This window comes from Nannizzia gypsea, genomic scaffold (assembly GCF_000150975.2).
Source record: "Nannizzia gypsea CBS 118893 supercont1.4 genomic scaffold, whole genome shotgun sequence".
NCBI lineage: Eukaryota > Fungi > Ascomycota > Eurotiomycetes > Onygenales > Arthrodermataceae > Nannizzia > Nannizzia gypsea.
The window spans coordinates 1538327-1564902 of record NW_003345198.1 but is presented as its reverse complement, the minus strand read 5'-3'; the positions used below and the strand labels follow the sequence as shown (position 1 = coordinate 1564902).

General features: G+C 50.1%; 10 protein-coding genes across 10 annotated transcripts; 6 read left to right on the top strand and 4 right to left on the bottom strand.

Moving 5' to 3' along the window:
- Window positions 1-2028: 2028 nt before the first annotated feature.
- Window positions 2029-3555, top strand: MGYG_05259 (PHP domain-containing protein; the record flags this gene model as incomplete). Its single annotated transcript, XM_003172621.1, has 1 exon — window positions 2029-3555. The coding sequence occupies one exon, from the start codon at window positions 2029-2031 to the stop codon at window positions 3553-3555; it is 1527 nt and encodes a 508-aa protein (XP_003172669.1).
- Window positions 3556-3694: 139 nt separating this feature from the next.
- On the bottom strand, window positions 3695-4948 carry MGYG_05258 (hypothetical protein; the record flags this gene model as incomplete). Its single annotated transcript, XM_003172620.1, has 1 exon — window positions 3695-4948. One exon carries the CDS (start codon window positions 4946-4948, stop codon window positions 3695-3697), a length of 1254 nt encoding a protein of 417 aa, XP_003172668.1.
- A 1132-nt stretch (window positions 4949-6080) lies between these two features.
- MGYG_05257 (hypothetical protein) lies at window positions 6081-6567 on the top strand (the record flags this gene model as incomplete). Its single annotated transcript, XM_003172619.1, has 2 exons — window positions 6081-6115; window positions 6189-6567. The coding sequence occupies 2 exons, from the start codon at window positions 6081-6083 to the stop codon at window positions 6565-6567; spliced, it is 414 nt and encodes a 137-aa protein (XP_003172667.1).
- Window positions 6568-7035: 468 nt separating this feature from the next.
- On the top strand, window positions 7036-9298 carry MGYG_05256 (ectonucleotide pyrophosphatase/phosphodiesterase member 3; the record flags this gene model as incomplete). The annotated part of the gene is made up of 3 exons (XM_003172618.1): window positions 7036-7602; window positions 7666-8941; window positions 8994-9298. The coding sequence occupies 3 exons, from the start codon at window positions 7036-7038 to the stop codon at window positions 9296-9298; spliced, it is 2148 nt and encodes a 715-aa protein (XP_003172666.1).
- Window positions 9299-10205: 907 nt separating this feature from the next.
- On the top strand, window positions 10206-10709 carry MGYG_05255 (3-demethylubiquinone-9 3-methyltransferase; the record flags this gene model as incomplete). Its single annotated transcript, XM_003172617.1, has 1 exon — window positions 10206-10709. The coding sequence occupies one exon, from the start codon at window positions 10206-10208 to the stop codon at window positions 10707-10709; it is 504 nt and encodes a 167-aa protein (XP_003172665.1).
- A 721-nt stretch (window positions 10710-11430) lies between these two features.
- Window positions 11431-16463, bottom strand: MGYG_05254 (kinesin-II subunit; the record flags this gene model as incomplete). The annotated part of the gene is made up of 2 exons (XM_003172616.1): window positions 11431-16325; window positions 16403-16463. The coding sequence occupies 2 exons, from the start codon at window positions 16461-16463 to the stop codon at window positions 11431-11433; spliced, it is 4956 nt and encodes a 1651-aa protein (XP_003172664.1).
- An 854-nt stretch (window positions 16464-17317) lies between these two features.
- MGYG_05253 (transcriptional activator hap2) lies at window positions 17318-18337 on the bottom strand (the record flags this gene model as incomplete). Its single annotated transcript, XM_003172615.1, has 1 exon — window positions 17318-18337. The coding sequence occupies one exon, from the start codon at window positions 18335-18337 to the stop codon at window positions 17318-17320; it is 1020 nt and encodes a 339-aa protein (XP_003172663.1).
- Window positions 18338-18426: 89 nt separating this feature from the next.
- On the top strand, window positions 18427-18966 carry MGYG_09074 (hypothetical protein; the record flags this gene model as incomplete). Its single annotated transcript, XM_003172614.1, has 2 exons — window positions 18427-18626; window positions 18765-18966. 2 exons carry the CDS (start codon window positions 18427-18429, stop codon window positions 18964-18966), a joined length of 402 nt encoding a protein of 133 aa, XP_003172662.1.
- Window positions 18967-20578: 1612 nt separating this feature from the next.
- MGYG_05252 (hypothetical protein) lies at window positions 20579-23451 on the top strand (the record flags this gene model as incomplete). The annotated part of the gene is made up of 5 exons (XM_003172613.1): window positions 20579-20669; window positions 20730-21232; window positions 21267-21410; window positions 21481-22797; window positions 22858-23451. The coding sequence occupies 5 exons, from the start codon at window positions 20579-20581 to the stop codon at window positions 23449-23451; spliced, it is 2649 nt and encodes an 882-aa protein (XP_003172661.1).
- Window positions 23452-23655: 204 nt separating this feature from the next.
- Window positions 23656-25341, bottom strand: MGYG_05251 (hypothetical protein; the record flags this gene model as incomplete). The annotated part of the gene is made up of 2 exons (XM_003172612.1): window positions 23656-25017; window positions 25102-25341. 2 exons carry the CDS (start codon window positions 25339-25341, stop codon window positions 23656-23658), a joined length of 1602 nt encoding a protein of 533 aa, XP_003172660.1.
- Between the last annotated feature and the right edge of the window lie 1235 nt (window positions 25342-26576).

Below are 26576 nucleotides of genomic sequence, written 5' to 3'. Positions count from 1 at the left end.
TGCCATAGCCTCATTGGGCTAATCTTGGGTATAATCTTACCACTTCACATACTAAGCCGCCGTCCAACGACCGCTCTCATTGGCACTCATGATACTGGTTAATATGAGACTCTGTTTATGGGCCGCCTTGTGTTGCGTGATCGGTCAAGTGATGGGCGAGTTGGCCAAATATACGTTGTATTCCAGTGATATTCACCTAAGGCTACTCCTTTGCGGATTCAAAATCTATCTCTAGTTCTACCTCAATACGAGAAGGAATTCCTCAACTCCTTGAACCATCTAACCGCCTTTCCGCACAATAGTAGTAACGAATCTTGACAGTATGCTCAGTACAAAACTTAGGTGGACCGAGACTGGGAAGGATTTCGACCGTGCTGTAGATGCTTCTAAGATGGCAGTCACAGGGAACCATAACATTTTTCTACCCTACAAGGGAACCTAGATTTGTTATCAGGGAGTGAGTATTGTTTGAAAAGTTTAGTACATAAACGTGGCCTTTAACGGTGAAGGTCTGTAGTTGCACGCCCTGGTAGATTGATTGAAGAAAGAACGGAATCACAGGGCATGTTGAAATACCCCACAGCTGCTAGTTAAATTAACTAGTTATAACTATTTAACTGGAAAACACAAAGCGAGTGGATCAGATCACTCAGTACAGTAGTTATAAGCCCTGTAAAGACAGTAAGTTACTTCTCTTCGCCCCAACGCATTTCAAGTCGCTTTAAGATATATCGATGTAGTAGGTTCCGTGAACGAGTGCCCCTGGTTATATTCCGATAACTAAATATCGGTGAAATGTCTGAAGTTAATGATTAGTTAGTATATACGATAAACCAGCTTAAAGATAAGACAGTGTAATAATATAGCACTAACCACGACCTCGACTTAGTAACAAGTCAATTCACTTCAGTTCCTTAGCACACCGGTTGCAGTACATTTTCGAGCCCGGGTAGGCAGAGCATTCCTTATGCTTGCCACACTTGTTGCACGCCACAAATGCCATTTTGTTCTGGATTCTGGAGGGCATACATTCAATATCTATAATGTACGATGAAGTCTATAGCGAAGAGTTATCGTACCTTGCGGATGGAGATGAAAGAAGGTTTGTTTTAAAGTCTGTAAGTTATTCTATCAAGTGCTTGGGGAAAGAAAAACTGGGCACTGTGGAGATTGATGGCGGCTTTATTATATCTCAAACCCTTAAAGCCTCGTCATTGCATGTTATACCTAAAAGCGGGGTAATATGGTCTACTTTATTCTGTTTGGATGCCTTACAGGCTTCCCAAATATTGAAATCACGAAGGCGCTGTCGCATAATACCGGGAGAGGCCTGTGCACCTTTCACAGAGTAACTACAGTAAGACGGCGCTATTGAAGGTACGCTATCTAAGATACTGTGAGAACGTCCGGTTGGTGGGATAGCTATATGGTTACGTTTGTGACTGCAACCCGGGCGAGGATGCTTCTATACCAGGATTGCGAAGATTGGGCCCCGGGATTATGCCGGCGTTGCGAGGCTGACTCATAACAGCTGGCCATGTCCACAGAAAACTAAAGGGACTACTGATCTATCCAACCGTTCCCACGAAGGCACCCACATGGCCGAAGAGTTCGATTAAACTGCCCCTAACGTCCCTTCTGCGAATTGGTCTGTTAAGCACTCTCTATTCCGATGCCGCCTTTGCCACAAGGAAGATATTGTCTATTTGGAAGTTGATGTTACGTGGTGGAATTCTCAGGTAAATTTCAATTGGTATCAAGCATCATATGGGTGATACTTATTCGAGTCCGACTTTTTGTTACAGGCCACCTACGGCACAACCCTAGGCTTTGTTGCTTTGCCGCTTTTTTTCATTTCCTCTTCATTCCACCCTTTTTTTTAGGCACTGCCCCTTGATATTGTAAGTCGGCTAGTTAACTGGTTTGTTATATGAGCTCGAACCATATATATGTACGTCAAAGGGCTAGAAATAGTATATTTTTTAGTACCTTCATCATACGCTCTTTACACGGCTATTGGGAGTTAAAATGGTGGACTGGATCCTTACATCCTTTGCAGCTCTTGCATGGGCAACTGCGTCAGCTGCAGCCACAGATACTAAACTGCTATCATTTCGCGGCCAGCAACCCATCCATTTGAACCTGACCGGCCATATACCCGCAGAAAAAGTTCTAGACTTTGTCTTTGTGGACTTTGACGTCCCTGAAGGAACTACTTCGATTTCTGTTCTACAAAAGTACTCGTTGAAAGGCAAGGGAAATGCACTAGACCTTGGATGCTGGGACCAAAGAGGCCATCATCTCGCCCTTGATGGAAACTTCACCACTGGATTTCGTGGATGGTCCGGTGGTGCAGGAGATAACTTTACTATTACTCCTGAATATGCTTCCCCTGGCTACATTGCGGGTGCCATCCAGCCCGGTGTCTGGTCTGTAGCCCTGGGCCCATACAACTCAGTTCCTCAAGGCATTGACTACGAATTGAACATCCAGCTGGGCTTTGAACCCGTGAAGTCCTACTTCCAGCCAGCCTTTGCACCAAGCTTTGTAGACAGCAGCCTGTATATGAACGAGTCAGAGAGCAATATTCACCAGCTGAAAAGCGGAAACGGACAGTCTGGTTTGAGATGGTACAGAGGGGACTTCCGTATTCACACTATATACTCCGATGGCAAACAGACACCTCAAAGAGTTGCAGAGCTTGCCCAGGAAGCCAATCTTTCGTTCTTCTTCAGTACAGATCACAACACGCAATCATCGGGCTTGATTTGGGGTGCTGTCGCTCCGCCATCTCTACTTGTTGGAAGAGGCATCGAGGTGACCACCCGCGGCGGGCACTGGAATGCACTGGGTCTCAACTGGAACGAATGGGTCGAATTTCGTTATAAGGGGAACGATAGCGCCGCTATCTCCCAGGCTGTTCGACGGGTTCAGCGTCAAGGAGGTCTTGCAGTGGCTAATCATCCGTTTGTCAACGACTGCCTTGCGTGCGACTGGTCATTTAGCTTCGATATCATGGATGGACTGGAAGTCTGGAACGGAGTTTGGAACGATTTTGATAGGAAGGCCGTCGATAAGTGGCACAGTATGCTTGTTCAGGGGTCAAGGGTATTTGCTATCGGTGGAAGCGACTATCATAACTCCCCGTCTGCTGTTGGTGTGCCTACTACTGTGGTTCGCTCGGAGAGTTTGTCAACGGCACATATCATTGATGGTCTTCGTCTAAACCGGGCGTATATCGTCCGGGACCCAAGCATTGATATCCAGTTCACCCTCAGCTACCACGGCGATACAATTCATGTCGGTGACAAAGTCAGGGGCAAAAAAGAAAACAATACCCATGGCCCCATATTGGTAGCTCTGGAGGTGAAGGGTCTTCCTGAGAATGCTGTCGCTCTTTTTCTGTCCGACAAAGGCCTACTTAAGCGCCAGGCTATCGTACAGGGGGATCATGTTCTTCATGCCAAAGTTGATTCGACAAACTCCTTTATCCGAACGGAAATCCAAGATTCAACCGGCTCCATGCTAGCCATGACCAATGCAATTTGGATATGATAAGGTATCAACGAACATTTAAACGGGAATAAGAGATGGAGAAGAGAAACACACGGCTAGAATGTAGAAGCCTGTAAAAAAGTAAAACCGCTGGAGCTAGAATATCATTACCATTACCATTACCAGCTATCGTCTTTCGTCAAACCCAGACCTCTCTTCGCTCTTCGTCCAGATCATCCATATCTTCTTCATCCTCTTCATCCTCTCTATCGTCAGCAATGAAGAAGTCGTCGTCGTCGCTGTCGCTGTCGCTGTCTTCCTCATCGCTTCTCAGGTCGATTCCTTTGGCAGCCTCGCAGATCTCCTCGACTTCCGCCTCAGAGTCGAATGACCCCCGAAAGCCTTGGCGGCGCATGTTTTCCTCGAGTTCTGCAGGAAGCTCGTGACCGACTTTCTCAATAAATCCATGGATTACATTGTCAGCAAGGTAGCTCCCCTCGCTACCCCAAGCTCTAGTCAGAGATGGTATCATGGAGTCCGGGAGTTCGTCTTTGATAACGCCGGTCGACTTCCCGGAACGATAGTGAGATATCATAGCTAGAATGAAGTGGAAATAAAGGTAACGAGCTCGGGGTCTGGCGTCAGTGGCAAAGATCAATTTCTTCTGGTGGAGCTCCCCAAACGTCATACCCGAAACACGAACATTTTTCAAGCCAGAGTGGTCGAGAAGAATAACCTGCCACTCTCGTGGCTGGCTCGTGGGCGATCCATGAGGGACAATCACAACTTGATATGCGTCGAATGCCTCTTCGAACTCGACGGGAAGAAACAGACCGTTGCGAGCAGTATTAATTTCGCCATGAGCATCTTTTCCGAATATATGATCCATAGCTTGCTGTCCAAAGGACAACGGAAAAATGTGCGCTGCAATGAAGTACTTTCGCAAGTGCCACTCGCCGGTCAAGATATTGCAGTAAGTGGTCACTTTCCCTTCTTTTCTTGATCCGTACGCTGCCTGGATGGATTTGATGAATTCGCTCTGTTTGTCTCTGAAGGTCTTTCCCCTTATACCGAGAAACAGATCAACGTAAATGGCTCTCAATGTTGCTCTGTTATTCGTCTTGGGGAAGGTCAACACCTTCTCCCGCTGCTTGTAACGTTCTTCTCTTCTCATTGCTGACTGTCTCCGTTCTTCTCTGGCGGCTCTCTGTCTGAGGTATTCTTTCTTGGCCGCTTCGAAGGCATCATCATTTGTGGGCAGTGTCTCGCTTCGGCGCTGCCACATCAAATCTTTGACAACATCCTCTGAATCTAGTACAGCCTGTGTTGTTCTCCAGAACTGGGGTGTATCATATAGCTCTTCACTCGATTCCTGTCGAGCGCGTTGGTGGGCCTTCCGTGCATCTTTTATGAGCTTTCTGTGTCGTGCGACACGCTCTGTTGAGGAGTCCATATTGTGTTGGCCGACTAAAAGTGGTAAGCATAGCATCCATGGAGGTCCAGAAAGTAACTTACCGGACACTGGAAGGCGAAATTACAAGCTGATGCACTGGCGAGTGGGAATAGAGATAACAGTCTTGAATCACTTGGTAACTAAACGACTGATTTCGCGAGTAGCTGCATCCGACAAGGGAAGGGAAGAGTAGTAAAAGTGGGAAAGAGCCATTTTTATATTGCTAAGAGGAACACACCAAATAGTCAATTACATCATAACTTTCATATCGTTTCCTTTGCCTCCTTTGTCCTTTGTCCTCTTTGTTTACTTTGTCTACTTTATCTACTTTGTCCTCTATATTTACGTGACTAATTTAGTCTGATTGGACCCACTTTCAGCTGAAAGAAACCAACCATTCACAGTTCGGGAGTGACGCAATTGGGCAGATATAAAACCCGACCGTTGCTCAAGTGCTCCTGCTAATTTTCTTCTTCTTTCTCTTCTTTTCCCTCGTAGAATTTGGCGGTTCCTCAACGATCATGCAAGGGCAACCGACCGATTTAAGGGTTATTTTTCGGTGCCACAACAAGCCCCTTGACTATGTCTCCGTCGAATTCTACCATTCAACCAAAAAGGCGAACCTACAATATTAACGGTCGAGACTCTAACTGGTTATATTGACATTAAACTATTTCTTTCCCCGCCTATCGAGTACGCGCCGACAAGGGGATATAGACGGCGCTGAAAACACTCATATTACCAACAAGACAGGAGCTTTTGTTAGCAACGACACCTTCTCTTACGGTTGAGAATAGCCGTGAGAGAAAGAAACAAGCTTACCATCGATGCAAGGAGATGGCTAGAATCAGAAGGGGCCGAGACTAGCGTCATAATTACGATTAATATTGGCCGGACGGCCAATAAAGTTATCTCGATGAAGGGCAACTATATATACCCCACACGCTAGGATTGACTTCTCAGTCCATAGTTAAGCGACTGAACTCTCAGAGCGCTTTAATTGCTATCATGGAAACATAAAAACTGCCTGTCAATCACGCAAGAGTGCAAGGCAGCGGTTGAGGGAAGAAACAAACTATACGCCAGAATATTGGAAGTAGCGAGGGGAGTTACCTCGCGAATAAAGTTATCCATGGCTTTTTACAATGGAGACTGCGTTCTTCAGACGTATGTATTTCAATCTACACAACTGCTAAATACATGGTGTTTTGATCTTCTTATAGCTGATATTCTCATACAGTGCCAAATCTCTGTCTTGCCACTATCAGTCTGGCGAACACGAAAATGTCTTCTCCACGCCGATGGCGATGTCGCGTTATATGTTGTTGGAGCCGCGTTTCGTCTCGGATAACTATACGAAACGCCGCCGTTGCCACCCCCTGCTCTGTATCGGTGTAGGCACTGGCAGTTCGACGGGCCTCATTCTTGTACAGATAAATAGCCGTGTAATGGCTGCCAGTCTAGATAGCCATCATCATCATCCATTTATACACCTATTTCTCTTCATTTGCAGTGCTCAGCAAGATGCTGAGGCATTAGTTTGCAGCTCCGTTGTGTCTTTGCGCCCGAGGCTTCCACCACGTGACGCTCATCAAGATGTCGCCGAAGTTGATGACTAGTTAATAGAGTCACTTGCATATTGACAGGGCGATTCAAACTCCCTTACCATAGCAAAAGTCTGGCGCTAAACAAACTGTGAAGTAGCAGCGGAAAGTCCCACTTATTAAAGTACTTTTTAGCCTGGTACAGCCGATGACGCAAAACCTTAGTGACTCAGCAAGTTATTCACCAAAATAAGCCCCTAGCTGTATCTTAGATGGTAAATACAATGAAATATTTAAAACCGCTAAGCTCCTACATCACGTGATAGTACGCCTGGACCACCCCAGGGGTCCCTTATCCCGATAAGGCAATATAAACATTTCATTCGCCTCTCCCAAAGTCTGCAAAACGCTCTCTGGCAGTTTGATACGCCACCTGCGACACCCAAAACCACCAATGGCCAAGGTGGTGGAGTACGACCTTTCGTCCTCCTTGTCATTTGTTTCTTGAGCTCTAGTCAGTCAACCTCATCCGACCACGCGCCAATGCCTGCCGACCGAAATACCACCCAGCGCCGCCCTTCGTCTACTCCATACCTTCTCTCCCCAGGTGGATACGACGAAGATGCTGCGCCCATACGCGCGCTATCCGATCAGGAATCGGACTCTGAAGATGACCAGCTCATGGAAGCTTCCCGAAGTACTCTCGACCTGGTACAACACGACCGTACCGTGTTAGAGGAAGAAGAGGAGCGGGAGCGACTGTTAATCAAGGCGAAATCGAGTCCAACGGATGGCCTTCGAAGAATATTCGGGGCCAATCCCCATGACAATGGGAGTTTTAGTGTGAGGATTGGGAAACGGGACCGGAGTAGGCGGCGGAGAAAATCGTTAGCTGCAATGACAAGCGATCGGAGGAGGCGGAGGAGCTCTGCGCAGAGCAATAATGACGCTATGAATTTGGGGGAAGATGATGAATTAATGTACGAGATGGAAGAGGGGGTATGCAAAGCTATCGAGTCTGACGACGATTCACGATCCGTATCAACAATAAGCTCCGTATCTAGCGACTTGGACCCTCGTGATATCGGAAGCAGAGGCTACTTTGCCAGTGTACGCATTCACATCATCGATACAGTAACAACCCAGTACTAACCACCTTTAATCTTTATCTAGGACTCATCATGTCGAATGATTTCTCTGCTTTCTTTCGCTATTATAATTCTATTCTGCCTTCTATACTTAGGGGCTTATAAAGCGTCAAGTGGTTATCGGATATCTCACCAACAATCCCCCAATACTATATCCAACGGCACCTCATTGTTTTTGCCTACGACCATTCTCATTTCTCTTGATGGATTCCGAGCCGACTTCCTTACCCGTGGTCTCACACCAACCCTCAACTCCTTCATAGCCAATGGAATATCGCCCAAATATATGCTTCCAAGCTTTCCATCCGTTACATTCCCCAACCATTATACACTGGTAACCGGCCTGTATCCCGAGAGCCATGGAATTGTTGGAAATACCTTTTGGGATCCCGAGCTAAAGGATGATTTCTACTATACGAAGCCTGAGAAGAGTATGAAACCAAAGTGGTGGAAAGCCGAACCCATCTGGGCAACTGCCGAGAAACAAGGAGTGAAAACTGCTATTCATATGTGGCCGGGATCCGAGGCCCACATAATGGGAATTGAGCCAACCTTCTTAGATAAATTTAATGGAAGTGAGGCCCTGCCTCGAAAAGTTGACCGAATATTTGAATTACTCGACCTCCCCGGAGAAAAGGACATGGATATTCCGCCAACCACTAAACAGCGGAGACCTCAGCTCATTGCAGCTTACGTACCAAATGTGGATGCTGCAGGACACAATTTTGGGCCAAACAGTACGGAAATTAGAACAACAATTGCCAATGCTGATAAAATGTTGGCTTCTATCCTGCAAGGCCTAGAAGAAAGGAATTTGACCGACGTTGTTAATATTGTGGTTGTTTCTGATCATGGAATGGCTACTACCTCAACAGACCGTCTAGTTCAGCTTGAAGACCTGGTGGATCTTAATTTAGTTGAGCGAATCGATGGCTGGCCCCTTCGCGGACTTGTACCGAAACGAAAGGAGGATATCCAATTGATATATGAGCAGGCGAAGAATCACTCTACTTTCATGGGCTTTAACGACTACCTTGAGATTTATACCCGTGAGACTATGCCGGAGCGGTACCACTTCTCGAAGAGCAATAGAATCGCACCAGTATGGATAATCCCCAAGACTGGCTGGGCGATTGTCGAAAGGCCAGGATTTGACGTGAAAGAAGCCCAGAAGGAGGGTAAAGCCTACCATCCGATGGGGATACATGGGTACGACCACGAACATCCGCTTATGAGAGCTATCTTTGTAGCTCGGGGGCCAAGTTTCCCTCACAAAGCAAACAGTCGAGTGCCAGAATTCCGTAAGCCCTTCCCATTGCATATTCTTAGATCTTCTTGCTAACAACTATCCAGAAAATATCGAAGTATATAATATAATATGTGATTCACTGCGAATCCAACCTCAACCCAACAATGGCACATTACGCCTCCCTTTAAAACCTGTCGGTTTACACTCCGATGGGAAAAGCCCTCCAATTGAAAATCTAGACGATCAAGATCCACCCCAGCCGGCCTCATCCACGTCTCCAGTTCCGACCCAGCCCCCGGTTCAGCAGCCTACCACAGTCAGTGGAAATGCTGGTATTCCCCCTCCCCCTCCTCCTACGGCAACAACCAGTCAAAGCCAAGGGCAATCTGCTTCATTTTCGGTAGCATAATTAACAAAGTCAAAGGCTGGGCAAATGATCTACTTGGTCTTGTCGGCCTGGGACGATCCTAGCGCATGGGCATAATGTATTCGTTCTCATTTTCTTACTCTCTTGTTGACCCCTTTGTATCCCTATGGTGTTGGTATACCCCATTTCCTTAATTTCTCTGGCTCTTCCACCATCTAACGATAAGGCCCAAGTTCGCCAAGATGTTCGTTTTCTTGAAAATTAATATTATCATCATTACTTCTCTTTGGGGTGTAACTATCTACCTACGGAGCCAAGGTACTTGGTACATAACTATCTAAAGAGCCTCCAGTATAGTTGCGTACCTATTGCTTGAGTGCTGTGTCCTGCGGGACGAGTAGTCCGCAGGGCGGTTAATTAGTTAGGTAACGAGTTAATTTGTTGACACAAGGAGCTTGCATCACTATATCTACATTGGAAATATCTTGAAGCTAAGAAATACCGTAACTCGCAATGTTTCTCCTTTCCTTGATCTTTTGTTTGAGGAATGGCTCGCTTAGGCTATTTTCACATTTAGATTTATAGAGGTAATTGAATTTGCTTCAGTCGCTCAAACAACCAATGTAATGGCAGTGCTGCCTGATATACGGGCTGCACCAAGCGTTCAACTAAGCATAAGTAAAATGAATGGGGATTGTCTAAGCCGAGAATGCTAGAGAGAATCTCACCAATAAACGCTCCCTTCATGCCTAGAATACGATGCCCATACTTTCTTAGGGCCTTGCTGCCTGGGGTTTAAAGCGTGTGGCGTATATTAAACACGAGGGGCTTCATCTATAAAATCCAACCTCAACTCCTCATGGCAGCAACGGAATCATCTCAATAAATATCTCTAAATCATTCAAACATACACAAGCTATATTCCATCTACAGAGCCAACGATATCAAAATGACCAGCTTCCCAACTCAAAAGATCCATCCATGCCTCTGGTTTGACAAAGAGGGCGTCGAGGCCGCAAGACTCTATACCTCTATCTTCGCCAACAACCCTCACTCCAAAACCAAGGGGGATTCATACATCGTCAACGAAGCTGCCATCACCAATGACTCCGCGGTGCTTGTCTCGTTCAAGTTGGGCGGACAGGAGTACTCTGCTCTCAATGGCGGGCCACACTATCAACATACCCCTGCCATCTCCATGTTCGTGACCTGCGAGGACCAGGCGGAGGTGGATTATTTCTGGGACGCACTGCTCAAGGATGGAGGAAAGCCGGTGCAGTGTGGATGGCTGACGGATAAGTTTGGTGTGTCCTGGCAGATTGTCCCCAGGGCGCTGATGGTGCTGTCTGCGGATGAGGATAGGGAGAAGGCGAACCGGGTTCAGCAGGCTATGATGCAGTGTGTTAAGATGGATGTGAAGAAGCTGGAGGATGCGTATAATGGGGTGCAGTAACGTTCTTTTATAACTATCACTGTTACTGTCGGATTCAATCGAGTTTTCATGCACAGTTGGTTTATTTTGTGAAGATATTGAGCGATCAGTATGCTTATAGTTGGTCCAGTAGACTCGTAGTTATGTAGGGCTTGAAAAACGGCTTTACTTTACATATAGTATAGTATCAAAAGTATCGTCTTCAACATCTCTTGCATATAATTGTATACATATTAGTATATAAAAGAATAGAAAAGAATTGCGGGGGTATCGAAGCTTGAAGAAGCCCAAAATAGCCAATAGATGAAATCTGAAGTAGCAAGGGAGGAATGGATAACGGGGTGTCTAAGGAGGTTAGTCTATATATATAAAAATATCGGATATTATAAATGAGTGCAAGGGAAGTAAGATGGGTTTGGGTGGGCTGAGTGTACACGATAAGGGGTTCTGTAAGGGGCTTTTTTTCCAAAGTCAGGGAGTTGAAATAAGAAGTATAAATAACCAACTGAAGCCAAAATGCAATTCGTATCCTTTTCTGTTCCCGAGGGGGGTAGGGGTATGTAGGTATAGATGGAATGGATGGATATATGTCGTTGGAGCCGTCAAGACATTCATTATAACACGCAAGCAAGACGATGCAAACAAATTAAGGCAAGAACCAGAATCGAAAGTGAAAGCAAACCAATTTTGAACCAAGGGTAGACGCCGGTGGGAAAAACAGTGAGGAAAGCGTGTGGTGTGATTATCGTCTTGAAGGCCCGCGGCTACCGTGGTTACTGTTGATACCGCTGAAATACCCCTCGTCGATCTTTAGAATCCACTCGATCTTCTGGGATTCGGTCCTTGAAGCGAAAAGGAACGTGTTCTGCGCCCCGAACACAGCGAAGACATTCGGTTGGCCGCGCGACGACAGACCGTTCCCACTAGATCCAACCAGCAGTCTGGCGAAGTCCGGATCATGATCGACGTGGGAATTGCGTAGATTGATGATGTTTATTTCATCGCCGTCGGGAACAGAATAGATGTGTAGGTATGGTAGTCTGAGTTCGACGAAGCGACGGACCCAAAGGCTGTAGGTGTCATCGGGGGTGTAGAGGTAGCCTGATTTAAGGACTGTAGGGTTTTTAGGGATATGCGTTATTGTAGCGAGGAAGCGAGGTTTGGAGGAGAATCGGTCTGTGGAGGTAGATGTTGATTGCTGAGAGGATGCGTTGGCGCTGGAGATTACGCTGTCGTTATCTGTGGTGAACGTGGATGCGGTTGTGGTTGGGGCAAATGCGGCTCCCTGAAGAGGAGGCTCGATGTGTCCCTTTACGAGGATGGTGTCGGTGGGATCTTTGCTGGCAGACCAGAGCCCGAGGTATTTGCGTAGTAGCTGTTCACGTCTTTCGGCGTGTTCGGGGGTATTTCGTGATAAAGGGGTTAAGTGGCCATTTGCGGACAATGGGGTTAAGCTGCCGTCACTTAGCGCTGCTCGAGCAGCTTCGATCTCAGCTATTCGATGTCGTCTCTTCCGCGCAGCAATATAGTCCTTTATCAAAGAGACTTTTCTAGGCGACCAGGTAGTAAGCAGTTCTTCTCCCTTGATGTAATCGTTCTGCGTATTCATGCGCCACAGGTCCGCTGCCCGTTTGGCCGAGACAGGTCGCACCGCAACGGAAAACATCTGCGAAGTCGAATGTACTACCCGCGTAGAGGACCAGAACTGCTTGAACATCGACTGCGGCCGAACACTAGACCGACCAAGAATCTGCAGGCACTGATCGAGCTCAAAGACAATCGGCTCCTGTAGACGTGAGGAAATCAAGTTCCAGCGCAATGTTATTTGTACCTTATATTTATCCGCCGTCGTGCGATCGAGGAGCAGGGAGCCATGAGAACTCGAGTCCCACTGTCCTATGATCGTGATATTCGAAGATCCATCCGCATTATCCTTGACCAAGGGTTCTTGGATCATTTTCAGCGGGATATCAATGGATTTACCATCGTCTAGATCAGGGACTTTACCCCAGGGATCAAGTAGCCTGATACCACCGACTCGTAACGCAGTAACATCATCCCACGGCAAACTCTCAGTCGAGCTATGAGCTAAGTTAACCACTATACGGCGCTGAAGGCCCTGATGAAGCTGATAGGTCCCCGCCTCGAGACTGTTAGCCTGCACGACGTCGACGGGCAAGTATTCGCCGTTCTCCGCGAGTTCGAGTATCTGCACGCCAGCAAAGACATCATGTCTTTCTTCCTGGAAGTATTCCGACTCAGCTATACGGGGTGCCTTGCGCTTCTGGGGCGGTGCTTCAGGTGCATCGCGCATCTCGTCCCAGCTAAGAAGCTTGTCAAGATGCATGCTGGACACGAGTGCGAAGATGCTAACTTTCAACGTCGATGTTCGGGGACTGTTGAGCGGTAGACTCATGCTATGCACACTTTCGAACTGGACAGGATTCTCATCGAAGCCCTGTATGATTTGTGTAGTCGTTGCGCCGCCTTCTTCCGATATACCTGGGACAAAGAGCTGAGCATGGACATCCGTGCCTTCACGTTCAGCGAAACCAACCAAGTCACGCATCACGACGTTGAATTTCAGCGTTGACGAAGGCGCTTGGGCAGCGGAAGGTTCGAGGGAAAGACGCAGTATGCCGATGACGTTCTGGGTGTAGATTGAGACGACTTCGACTGAGAAATCTTGAACCCTTGACTCGAACACTGCTGTGAGCGGGACATCTACGTCGCCTACAAGCGAGTAAGTAGGCGAACACTGTTCCGAGAAGGGATTCTCAAGTTTGAAATGTTGTATGTAATCGGGTCGATCGATGTATTGATGCATCTGCCGCATGGCCTGCACACGACGCTCAAGTTTTTCCAACGACCAGAGCAAGATGACGTTATGTTTGAAATCAATCACTCGGACAGCTATGCAGGGCTTCTTAGCATCGTCGAGAGTCATGTCGTCATCCCCTGATATGCCGTTTAGTACGAGATCGTAGGACGAGCCCATGCTCTGGCCTACGTCGACGATGGCGAATTGGAAAAAGACGTGTTTGTCCATTATGTGGCTCATTACTTGTGCTTCTTTGAGAAGCGAGGCGTGCTGGAGAACGGACTCGACCATGCGGACGTAGTTTCTTCTTCGCCAGTGTGCGAGCACGTTCCGAGCTACTTCTATCTCGCGTGGTTCAAGAAAGGAGAACCCGGGTCCGTCCTCGGTCATGTGGCCGGATAGGTGTGCGATGCCCTTTATTTGCGTTTCAAAGGCTTCCTTTTGACGTTGGAGCTGCTGCTGGAACTCTTCTCTAGCTTCCATCAGGGCCTTCTCCATCCGCCCCTTTTCGGTGTCTGGTTCGTTGTTGCCGTTGGTGCTGGAGTTTGCGTTCGAGGGGGATTCATTGGTATCGTCATATTCACCTTGTTTCGGGGTACCAGGCATGGTCAACGCCGTGTCCAGGGAGAAATTGTCAATGGTCCCGTTGGACATGTACTTCTCTCGAATAGGGTATGAGCTCAACGAGTCCGAATCCTCCTCCATATCCAAGAATCGGTTCTCATAGAACCCTCTCCGCACCGCGCGGGCCTTTTGCACGTCATCGAACAACGCATCTAACTCATCATCTGTAAGTGCGGATATCTTATGATCGGTACCTAATATCGCATTCGCTGCTTCTCGTCGAGCATAGAACCAGTCTTCTCGTCCTGTACTGCCTCCGCCTCGCTGGGATGGCATCGGAGAGCCAGACCGACTTGAGTCGCCATCTATCTCGGAACCGGTTTTGCTTATGTTTCGATCATGTCCACGGACGGGAGTATTTGAGTTTGAACCAAGTTGACTTGTTGTGACGGAGTGACGGAGGAGGCTCTGCTCTACCCTCTCGGCACGCGCTTCCATGGGATGGTTGAATCGGAAAATGTGGAAATCTCCCAGTATTATCCTGAACCCACTCCTGAGTCGCTGTGGGCTATCTATTCGCACGCCGTTGACCATCACCGCGGCGCCTTCGCAGGGAATGACGGTGACGATGTTATCGGCATGCTCGAAGGTGCAGTGTTTATGCAATATTTTGGATCCGTTAAGTCGTATCTCGCATGCTGAAGAGGTAGCGTCGACGTTGCCTACCGTCGTCGTGCCGGGCTTGATGTTGTATACCAAACACTCGGCCAATAAGGGGTCGTCTGATAAGTTAACTAGATGGGGCATCTTCTTGGGCGTGCTGAGACCGACGAAGCCCTTTTCAATGGATATACCGAGTTCTTCGAGGGCGGCTTCTCGCTCCTTGTGGATTTCCTCTGTCTTCTGCAGCTTCTCTTCCCATGTCTGGTTGAGGTCCTTGTACAGCTTTTCACTCTGGTCGAGCTGCTCGACGATCTCAGCTTTGCTGACTTTCTTGACTGAACCGTCCGCTTGCATGATGGTAACCATCTGTTCCTCCAGCGGTGTTCCGGGCGGGTACTCTTCCTGCGGTATCCCCGTAGAAGTAGCAGAGGCGGGCGCACCAGGGACACCAACAGCACCACCGCCCAGCTTGCTTCTCAACTGAGCGAGTTCCTCCTTGAGCTCGCGTATCATTCTCGCGTTGGGGTCTTCGTTGACAACTGCATGGTTCTTGATACGTTTGGCTGAATTGGCATATCGCAACGTACTCAGTGTTTCATCGTAGTTGATATCTGCCGGGGAGATAGCAGCAATCATAGCCGTCATGGAGTTACCGCCCAACGAATCCTTAAGCAACCAAGTCAAAACCGAGTCTCGATACGGCACCACTGCCTTCTTCTTGCCCGAGGACAAATCGGCCAGGGCAGCAATGACTCGACCCAGCGTGGACAGCGATCGATTAATCTCCGCACCTTCTTTCAACCTCGCACCCGTCGCACCGGTAGACGTCGCTCTCTCGGATCCCGCCAGATCCACCAGACTGATCCTCGACACCTTCTCGGTATCCATCGTCGTCTCCTTATCATGTCTCTTCTGCGTAAGCGTCAAGGTAAAGACAGCATGCGATCTACTCGAGGTCTCATTCATATTGGTCGCCGCGACCGTTCTCGCCTTATTACCTTCATCCATCAAATGGTCTATCTCCGAAAAACTCTGCACCACCAACTTCGCTAGATCCTCCACATAAGGTCCCGTAGAAGGATGCTCGCGAACCTTCAAGTTCCCCTTATTAGCCGGGTTAAGCAAGTCCCGCACCCGCTCATTGTAGATTTCCAAATACGACACTTCCACCGTCGACGTCAGGTTTTTGTCCGCTACCTGCATGCCCGAAATACGCTGGAACATCTCCTTGCAGATCTTGGGTATCACGCCTGCCTCTTCGCCGTAGCCCATCATGGAATACGACTTGCCGGATCCCGTCTGGCCGTAAGCGAAGATACAGTTGTTGTAGCCTTGGAAGGCATTGTCGAGCAAGGGCGCACCGAGGTCGGTGAAGAGGTCTTCTTGGCCGGCGTAGTTGGGAGCTTTCCTGTCGAAGGACCAGTATGATTTGTCGAATGCGAAGACTCGGGGACCCTCGGGGGTTGCGTTGGCTCCTGTGGCAGAGGACTTGCCGCCCTTGCGAGACTTTTCTTCAGCGCCGGGAGGAGGGGTGAGCACCGTCTGGGCGCCTTTCATCTGGACTATACATTTTGCATTTCGATCGCGTTCTATATAATAAGTTAGCGAGAGGTATTTTTATTAGAAGAAGAAGAGGAAGAAGAGGAAAGGAAGAGGAAGAGGATACCCCTTGAGTTGAACGGGCGGACGCGCACGACGACCTTGATGTTTCCTCCTCCGCCCTCCATGGTGATTGGGCTGGGGGGGTTGTCAGGCAGAGGAGAAAGGAGAGGGAGAGGGAGAAGGAGGGAGGGAAGGGGAGGGAGCGCGGGGGCAGACGGGAGCGGAGAGACGGGGCAGCCGGCAGAAGTAGGCTGCCATCTACTCCGGTGGACGTGGTCGCGGGCGTCTGTCTATATGGCGGAAGAAGCAGAGGAGGTGTTGATATCTGTAAATATCATGAATGCTTAAGTAGATGCATGGATGAGGTCGAGAAGGAGGTGAGGCCAGCCACACTTAGTAAGCACCAGCCTCATTAGTCATCACATTAACCACACTTTAACACTCTAATAACACTACAACACGAGTAAAGAGAATAGAGAGTAGAGTAGATAATAAAGAGAGAGAGACAGTATATACCGAGCTTTGATTCGCATCATCATATATCACTCTTATCCACAGACAAGAACCAGCTAATTAACAAAAAGGAAAAGAAACACAAACCATAGGATCGCCCTAGACACTCTTTAAGCTTCAATTTTTTTCAGGTACAAGACACGCACAGGGTAGACAGACAGACAAAAGAGAGAACAAACGAGATAGACAAAGGAAAAACAGAAAAAAAAAAGAGAAAAAGGGAAACCGGTCCATCCTATCCTATCCTATCCATCCGCCGCGCTCATGCTGAAAGAAGAGAAAAGACGAAACAAAGATGATGATGAGAAGAGAGGCAGGCAACAGCGAGATCTGCTAAGAGCGAGACAGAGGCAAAGACAAGACCAGACGAGACGAGACGAGAGGGGGTATAATAGTAGATATGTATATATATAAACGGAAGTAGACAAGACAACCAAGAACGGTAGATAGAAGGGCGAGTAAAAGACTAGCCGTCTTCATCTTCGGCGTCAGAGGGTTCAGTGGGAGCAGCGTTGACGTTGGCGTTGGCACCTGTCCTTAGAGGCGATGTCTTGGCCTTTTTGGAACCCGGCGACGACGACTCAGCTATGCTCTTCCTTTTCTGGCCGGTGACTTCTTTGTTTTCGTTTGTGTCGCCGGCGGAGTTGTTTGTGGAGGTAGAGCCACCGCCCTGAGCCTTCTCCATGGCAGCGACTTCGTCTGCGGTGAGGAAGCGACCTCCTGGCCCTCTCGGTCTGCGCATGGCGTGGTTGTGTCGTGACTCGTGCAGGTACGGCTTCCTGCCCTTGGAGGTGAGACGGAGCTGTTCTTCTAGCTTCTGGCGGGCTACGCGTCTCTTGAGAATGCGGTGGAACTGCTTTGCATTGACGTAGAGGGGAGACTCCTCAGCCGGGGGCCCAGGGGGAGCTAGCTCAGGCGATGGCTGTGGTTGCTGTGGTTGTTGCTGTGGAGGTGGTGGAGGCGGTGGATGAGCAGCTTGTGCCTGTGGATGTTGCTGCTGTGGATGCTGTGGGTGTTGCGGTTGCGGTTGTTGCTGCTGCTGAGGATGTGGTGGTGGCTGTCGAGGCATGGAGTGAGGACTTCCCGATAGCTGCTGGGACATGCGTCTCTGAGCAGCAGCAGCAGCGGCCGCCTGGGCAGCAGCAGCGGGCTGAGCGTGGGCCTGCTGGGGCGACTGTCGCGGTCTCTCGTTCTTGATGGGCAGGCGCGTCGAGTCCTGGTGCAAGGGGAAGAACTGTCCCGTGGCAGCAGCGGTGGCCATGGCCGCGGCCTGGGTCGGCGAGATGCCGTATGGCGCATAGCTCTGGGGGAAGCTCATCTGTCCTGGCTGGGGCGGCTGATGCTGCTGACCGGGCCCTTGCTGGGGTTGCTGTGGTGGTTGCTGTGGTGGTTGCTGCTGCGGCTGTCCCTGGTAGTGAGGGTGAGGCTGGGGCGGCACTATGGGAGAAGCCTGGTGCTGAGGCTGCTGGTACTGGGCGTACTCCATCCTGCCGGCTATTAGTAAGTCGGATACTTCGTAGTAATGGTAGCGTAGTAGTAGCGGTAGTAGAAGTGTATATGTAATGGAGGGGTGGGATGCAGCGTGGTGGTGGTGTGTATGTAAGGCAGGCCGAGGGTGTGTGTGCAGTTAAAAAGGGCCAAAAGTGTAGGGCGACGATGATGCGTTGGCAGCGGGAGCTTGTGCATGCAGCACGTACCAAGCGGGTCCCCAAGGGAGAACAACACAGCAGGACAGCGACAGCGGGTGAGGCGGGAGACGACAATGCAGGAGACAGGTAGAGCAGGCAACAGTAGACAGTAGACAGCAGACAGAGAGAGGACAGTAGACAGAAGAGAGAGGAAGAGGTAGAGGCAGTGAAGTAAACAGAGAGACGCGACGCGAGAGGCTAAAGACAGGCTAACTGCGAGCCCAGGGGCCCTGACCTGGCCTGTCCTGTGCTTGTCCTGCCCTTGTCCTGCCCTGTCCGTCCGTCCGTCTGTCTTGCTGCAGGCTGCGGGCTTGCTGGGTCGAGCGCGGTCACGGGACACAAGGGCCTCCCTCACGCTGGCCAGTCAAAGGCGTGGGCAGGGGAGAAGAGCAGCAGAAGCGTAGGGGAGCAGAGGGCGAAGAGGTGAAAGGCAAAGAGGCGAAAGGGCGACACTTACTGGACGAGGAGGAGTGAGCCTAGTTAAGGATGAAACGTCAAGTCAGGTCGAGTCAAGGAGATCTCGCTGGTGGTGACGGTGGTTGGTTGGGACAGAGTCGAGTGGTTGGTTGGGAGAGACGATGGTTGAGATAGTCGAGGGATGGTGAGTAAGAAGAGCCAGACAGGCGAATGAAGAGAAACACCAGTGGCAGAGAGACACTGGCAGCGCAAGAAGAGTAAAGAGGGAAGAAAGAGAGGCAAAAAAAAGGGCGAGTGAGAGGGCAGAAGAAGGCGGACCTTGCACCTTTTAAGGCGAAGAGGCCAATGAGAAGGGGGATGCTTAGGTAAGACGGTCTAAGGGCTGGAAAAAGAAGCTCAGCGGTCAAGAAGAGGAAGTTAGGGAAGAAGCTGACGAGAGGAAGAAGTAAGAGTAGGAGAGGAAGAAGAAAAGGGACGAGGAGGGAGTTAAGTAGGGAGGAAGAAGAGAACTAAGTGACACTGCCTGCTCACTGCCAACTCCTCGCCTGCTTTGCTACTTCGGCGGTGAGGTTGGGCAGGAAGAGGACGAAGACAGCAGAAGAAGAGGAAGACGTCAGAGAGCTAACAGGTAAGTACTAGTAACCGTCTTCCTGGTAAGTATCTTCCTAGTAAGTGTCTACCGGTCTACATACGAGTCTAAGTCTGCCTAAGGTCAGGACGCAAGAGATGAAGGCGAGAGGAAGGCGAAGCTTGGTTGGGCAGCGGTGAGGGCTTAGTCATGGCTTAGTCAGAGAAGAGAAGAGGATGAGAAGAGATACTCGAGTAAAGGGATAAGAAGAGATGACTTAGAAAGAGAGAGAGAGAGAGAGTGAGTGAGTCAAGTTTTCTAAGGTCGCCATCTTCTACTTTTCCATCATCTTCGTCTTCCTACTTGTGGTCTTTTGTCTCTTTCTTCTTATTCTTGTTGGTTTTTTCGTTGGTTTTTTGTTTTTTCTGCTTCTCTTTTTTTTTTTTGGCTCATTTTCACTCGTCACATTTACTAGCCGCTTTAGGCTTAGCAGGTCCTTTTTTTAGGATGAGAGACAGAAAAGTGGGGCAGGGCAGGGCAGACAGCTTAGTAAGTTGATGAGTAAGACGAGAGAAAAGAGATGAGTAAGAGATGAGTAAGATAGCTAGTCACATGATGCTGCTTTACTCTATGGCAGCCGAGACAGACCCAGGACGCAGAAAATGACTTGTCCATGACTAAGCACTAGCCTCAACTTGGACAACGTCGACCTTTCATCAGCTTCACTTTCTGCGTCTTCTGCTGCTTCTGCTGCTTTTGCCGCCAGCAAGCAACTCACTCTCACTCTTTCACCGGGGATCAAGAGGCTTCTTTTTACTCTTTTCTTCTTCTCTTCTTATTCTTCTTCTTCTTGGTAACTAAACTACCCTTCCTCCCTTCTTCCTCGCTCGTCTTTTTACCTTTTTACTCAGTCATGTCTTCTCTACTTCGCCTGCCTACTTCTTCTCTTCTGCCTCCTCTACCTCTGTCTCTACCTATACCTCCTCCTCCATGAACCTCTCCATCTCCCTCTTCCTCCTCTCTACTTCCTCTCCTCTAACGAGATGCTAGCTTCATGGACTACGAGTCCTTTTCTCCGCCGGGAGCAAAGGCGGAGCCCAGGTGGGCCGACGAGGACCCCTTCTACCACGACTTCCGCAGGTCTCGTAAGTCCCTCTCTCATACCATTGCCCCTAATAATGTTTAATTGTGCTAATATCTTCTAGCGGACAGGAGGAGGAGACGGTCGAGGAGCCCGGCAGGCATAGACAGGTACCAGCCAGAGAGAGCAGAGCGTGACAGAGACAGGCGGGAAGACTACTACGCTCGCCGCCGTCACCCCTCGCCCGGCGCAGCAAACATAGACAGATACATCCCCGGACAGCAAGAGGGTTCGTCTTCCTCGGCCTCTTCCAAGCCAGTGCCGCGCTCGAACCCCATCCCGGCCCCCCTCGCGCTAGACTACCAGGTTGGCTTCAATTACTTTGCAGAGTGGTGGAGGACAGAGAACGCCATCAAGGAGGAGAAAGAGAGGGTCAGAAATGGCCTGCCACCCGCCACACGAAGGGTCAAGGGGGAGAGAGAGGCGCGGGAAGACAGAGAGCGCGAGCGGGGCCAGATACAGACTGCCTACGACGCATACAAGGCAGACCTGCAGATGAAGCTGGCCAGGCAGTTTGTGCAGCTGCATCGCGGCGAAGAGTGGTTCAGGGAGAGATACGTCGCGGATGTGCGTGCAGCAATTCAAACAAAGGCTGGCTCAGTTCCGTGTCTCGGCGTATGACCAGTGGTGTACGGACCTTGCCTCGGGTGTCTTTGACGAGTTCACCCTTGAAGGCATCTATAAGAGCGAGAGTGATGGAGCCGGAGGCATAGTCGAGAAGGAAGAAGGTGAACCCACGGCGTCGGTGAGACGCTGGGCGTGCTAGACCTGTCCCTGCGCGCGGAGGAGAGCTCAGAGATGACTCCATCCTCCAGCCGGCCCTGCTCATCAAGACGCTGGCGCCCAACGTCAGTCGCGAGAAGATAGAAGAATTCTGCAAGGAGCATCTCGGCGAAGTCGACGGTGGGTTCAAGTGGCTCAGTCTGAGTGACCCAAATCCGTCAAAGAAGTACCATCGCATAGGCTGGATCATGCTGCATCCTTCCAGCTCAGAGGATACATCTACCATTGAGCGAGGAGACGGCCGAGACGAGGAGGACGAGATGATGGACTCTGAAAAGGCAGAGCAGCCTGCCACTGTTTCCCCCGCTGAGCGCGCCTTGGAAGCCGTCAATGGCAAGACCATCACCGATCCCGACAGGGGAGACTTTGTCTGCCACGTCGGTGTCCATGTTCCACCCGCCAATCCACGCAAGAAGGCCCTCTGGGACCTCTTCTCGGCTCCAGAGCGTGTTGAGCGAGATCTCGACCTGGCTCGCAGAGTGGTAGCAAAGTTCGACGCTGCCATGGATTCGACGGACGGCATGGCCAGGATAGAAGAGCGCGTAGAAGACCTGCGTGGTAAAGGCTGGCTGCAGCCTCCAGTCAGCGGTCCGGTCAAGATCAGGCACCACCACCACAACAACAACCATCACCTCGATACAGAAGCAGACATGATCCTCCTCGATGATGGAGAAATGAAGGACGAGACAGAGGAAGGCGAGGAAGCAGACCTAGATGACTCTGATGAAATAGACACAGAAGACCTGCTCGCAAAGAAGAAAACCCTCGATCTAACAGTCGAGTACCTCCGTCGCGTACACAATTTCTGTCTCTACTGCGTCTTCGAGTCCGACTCTGTCCACGAACTTGTCCGCAAGTGTCCAGGAGGCCATCTCCGTCGTCCTCGTTCCGGCCTCTCCACCCACGCCAAATCAGCCGCCCGTGCAAGCGCGATAGGCGCCCCTTACCCGTCTAAGAAGGACTCCACCACAGCAGCTACAAACACAGCTGCGAACAACGACGAAGAAGAAGAAGGCGAAGCGCCCGCCTCCCCGGCCGAAGAGAAGAAGCCGCCGCGCTTCGCTTCCAAGAGCGAACAGCAGATTTACCGCGCCTTCAACTGGGTGCGCACCTTTGAGGATAAGCTCATGCAGATCCTGGAGCCGGAGAATGTAGATTTGAAGAAGCTCGGAGGAAAACCGGTCGAGGAAGCGGTCGAAGACGAGCTAGCTCGTTACGTCAAGCAGGAGGATGAATCCAAGTTCCGATGCAAAGTGCCTGAATGCACGAAGCTCTTCAAGGCGCATAACTTCTGGCGCAAGCACGTCGAGAAGCGCCACGAAGAGTGGTTTGCCGAGATAAAGAGCGAGGTATGCTATCCCTTTCAACACTCATCATAACTCCGTTCTATGCTAATTAATGATTTACAGCTCTCACTCGTAAATGCATACGCTCTCGACCCAGCGCACATTTCACCCACTCGCTCCGACGCAGCCAGTAACGGCCACTTCCCCTTCCCACCAGGCTACGTACCGGCCGGCACCCCGCGAGGATTCAACTACAACACCATGCCCTTCATGTCCAACGCAACATCCTTCAACGGCATGCCCGTCCCCAACCCCGCATCGGGCTCAAACCCCATGCTCAACATGCTCCCTCACGACAACCACATGCATCACCACCACCAGCACCACCCGGGCGTCATCCGGCGCGGCGCAGGCCGCTACGCTCACTCCCATCGCTCGGGCCCATACGATCGCCGAACAGCTCGGCACCCCATGTCTGGTCCGCCAGGGGTAGGCCGCCTATCACCTTCTCGTTCCATGTTCGGGCGTGTATCGATGCCGATTCCCACCGGCCACCCCGCTGCTGCGCTTATGGGTGCTGGTGCAGCGGGCGGACGATGGGATGGAACAGCACAGCAGGCCATGGGGCCGAAGGAGGCAGTTCAGGGAAGGAGTTTGAAGAGTTACGAGGATCTTGATGCTGTAGGGGGTGCGGGTGGAGGGGAACTCAACTACTAGCCTGCCTCTTTTCCCTTGCCTTCCTTTACTTTACGCTCCCTTCGCTCTATCTTACCCTTGCCCTTCTCTTGTCTAGCCTTTCCTATGTCGGATGTTATCGTGTTGCGTCGTGTTGTGATGTACACTACTAGTCGTAGTATCTCCTCTTAAAAATAAAACTTCTATCAATTGTTCAAAGCTAGCTCTGACATACCTTACCTCACGTCACATCCGAATAACAGCCTTCTCACTTGCATCGCGCCATTCTACCCCTTCCAAAGACGCAATGGCCCTATCACTAGCCATGTATAAAACAAGGTACATTGCGCCCACCACCTCTCCCCACGTACACACACGTACCTCAACAGCTTCATCCCCCTCCATATCAGCAACGCACCATACCCCCCACCCAGCCCGTCCCGAACCAACATACTCATCCAAGTACTCCCAGAACTGCATAAACCGCTCAACACTCCACCCACCACGGCCTCCCATACCATTACTATTACCAACTCCAGTACCGGCGGTAGATACTGCATCGGAAGTGGTAAGGGGTATACGAACAAACCAGTATCCACGCTCACACACCCGTAGCGCTCTAGCTTGATACCCCGGTGCATAGCGCGTAGATAACTTAGCATGTCCCACCAGCATTCGCAACGCAGGCGTGAGATGCGTCTTGAACCGCGCTGTACTCGACGGCGTTGGGTGCGGCGGATGTATCTCCATCGGAAACCGTAGCTGTTCCTGCCACTGTATCTCCTGGTCCTGACTCAGGCTAGGCTGTGACGCTTCCTGCGTCGAAAGCTGGGATTGCGACTGTAGCTGCGACGAGGTGGTTTCAGAGGATATAGAGATATATATCGGCTTTATAGGCGATGCGTCGGGACTCTGATTACGCTCAACACCGCTCCACGTCATCGGCGGTGTGGCAGTGAAAGTAGGCGTATCTGTCCGATCCGACTCGGCGTCTTCCTGCCCTTCATCCGAGAAACCCGGCGAAGCACACGTTGACTCAGGAACAGTGCTGGGCGGCGTACTCGTCTCATCGCTTTCAGCCAGTTGCTCGGCCTGATGCTGGATTTCCTCCGCCGTACATGGCCAGGAACTAGTGAACGATCCAAAGGTCGTTTCTCCTTCGTCTCTAACTGAGGATGAAGGAGCAGTGGTGTCTGCCTGTGAGGTAAGAGGTATTCTCGTCACGGGCTCGAAGGATAGACATGCTGAGGCGTGGGAGCGGTATGTTGCGTCGTCTCGTACGGTGCCGGGGGCGGATATGTGTACTAGAACCTCAACCTCGGCGGAGCTGGTCGAGTGCTGGGACATCAAGGTGCGAGGTGCGAGTAGGTGTGTTTCGGGCTGTTTTGGAGGCCAGCATGCATCTTGTGAATGGCTTGGGTGTGCTCCAGCTGGTATGTGGTTTTCCGTGCCGCAGTGCCCGGTTTGGTTGAGGTGGGTGAGATGGTGGTTGGAATTGCAATGGTAATTGACTACCTTAGCTAACTTAGCTAGCGCGTGGAGCCTGCGGCCTGCGTCTATAAATTTCCTATGCGCGTCATTGGACGATAGCCGCCGTTGGAGGATACCCTATCGTAGCTACATATATATTTATTCAATGACAATATGAATTGATTATTAATGGGACATGATACACTAATATGTTATTCTTACTCCGTTTTTAAGCTGGAGACATGAAGGTGCACTGTTGGTTTTCGGTGTAATGAGCATATGCTCACAAGTTCCCCTGACAAATTCCACATTGTTGAACTCCTCATACACTTCCTTGATTTTACGCGTCCTTGGGTCCAGCATGATTAATACAACACCCGCAATAGGCGAAATACCAGGCCTGACGTCAGAATGGAGTGTGGTTCTGGCGGTGATGGAATTGCAACCGTGGTCCCAGGCCATGATATCAATAATGCTGCCACTAGGGGCTTTATCTTTACAGAGGTCAAAAAGATGATTTCTGTTGTAAAACACAGGCAGTGAGATCTAGACGCATATATTAGCGGGCTCTTTTGTTCGTTCCATTCGTCTATCCTTCCTTATACAGTGGGTAATGGGATGAGAGTGAACAGGCATACCGTGCGACCACCCCGAACACTGTTCATGCTCTCAGAAAACAAACGAAAGTTTTCATCAAATAGCCCACTTTCGTCTCCATATTTCTGAGAAATCGCTAAATCAACCCATTTCTGAAGGATTGATTCGGCTTCCGCCCTTGTCAAGCACTGGCCGTTTGAGGCAGATTCGGTTGGAGGAGACTCGTGGAAGCCGCCGCTAAGAATAGTTAGCTAGAGAACAAATCATACTCTTAACGGTGAACATTTTATCTTTTCGATCGCCGTATCTAGGGTCAACTCCTTTTTTTTGTTAGGTAGGAGAATTCATACCTATTTAAAGAGACTGAGAATTCCAAATTTTCAAAGAGCGCAACTCCCAAAAACAACGTCAACAAGACGGCGATGGTGATAACTGATCCACGCTCCATTTTTTGCATGTCCTGGCTTTGGTGCTAATACTCCAGGCCAACCGCAAAACTCGGGCGGTGTGCCGCCTTTATAGGGGCAACCGATAATCGGTAAAGAATCTGACGTAGCCGAAAAGTATGCTCAAAGGTAGCGGTCCGTGGTTCCCTCCAAGCCCAAGACTTGATCGTAACCGAAGATACCGCACCGTTTGATACGAAATCGACCTGGTTGAAGTTCGCTGTATCTTGGGCTATCTAAGCAAGCAAGAGGTATATGCTTTCCATGCTTTGCGGCTCCTTTTTCTGGTCAACAGAATGCAGGTGATCGAGGCTTTAGAACTGCCCCCGCGATGCACTAGCACCAAGCGAGCCCAGGGCTTATCTCATTTCGCCTCGCTTCCTGCGTCATCGACCTCCCAATGACATCGCCCCCGAGGTGCTGACCCGTAGATAGACTTATCCGCATCAGGTGATGCGCGTACCAGAGAGTTCACATAGGAACGGGAAAGAGAAAACACGAGACGTCAGAGCCGCTTTGTGTAACCGTATCGTGGAAGTAAAGATAAAAAGAGCCCGGCCGGTCCTGCATGTCAACGCAGACGTTGGAAGGCTGTTCACTCCTGCGTCGAAAAGGTTATGCATGCATCTTTGTTGCTTGTTGTTCTTCGATCAA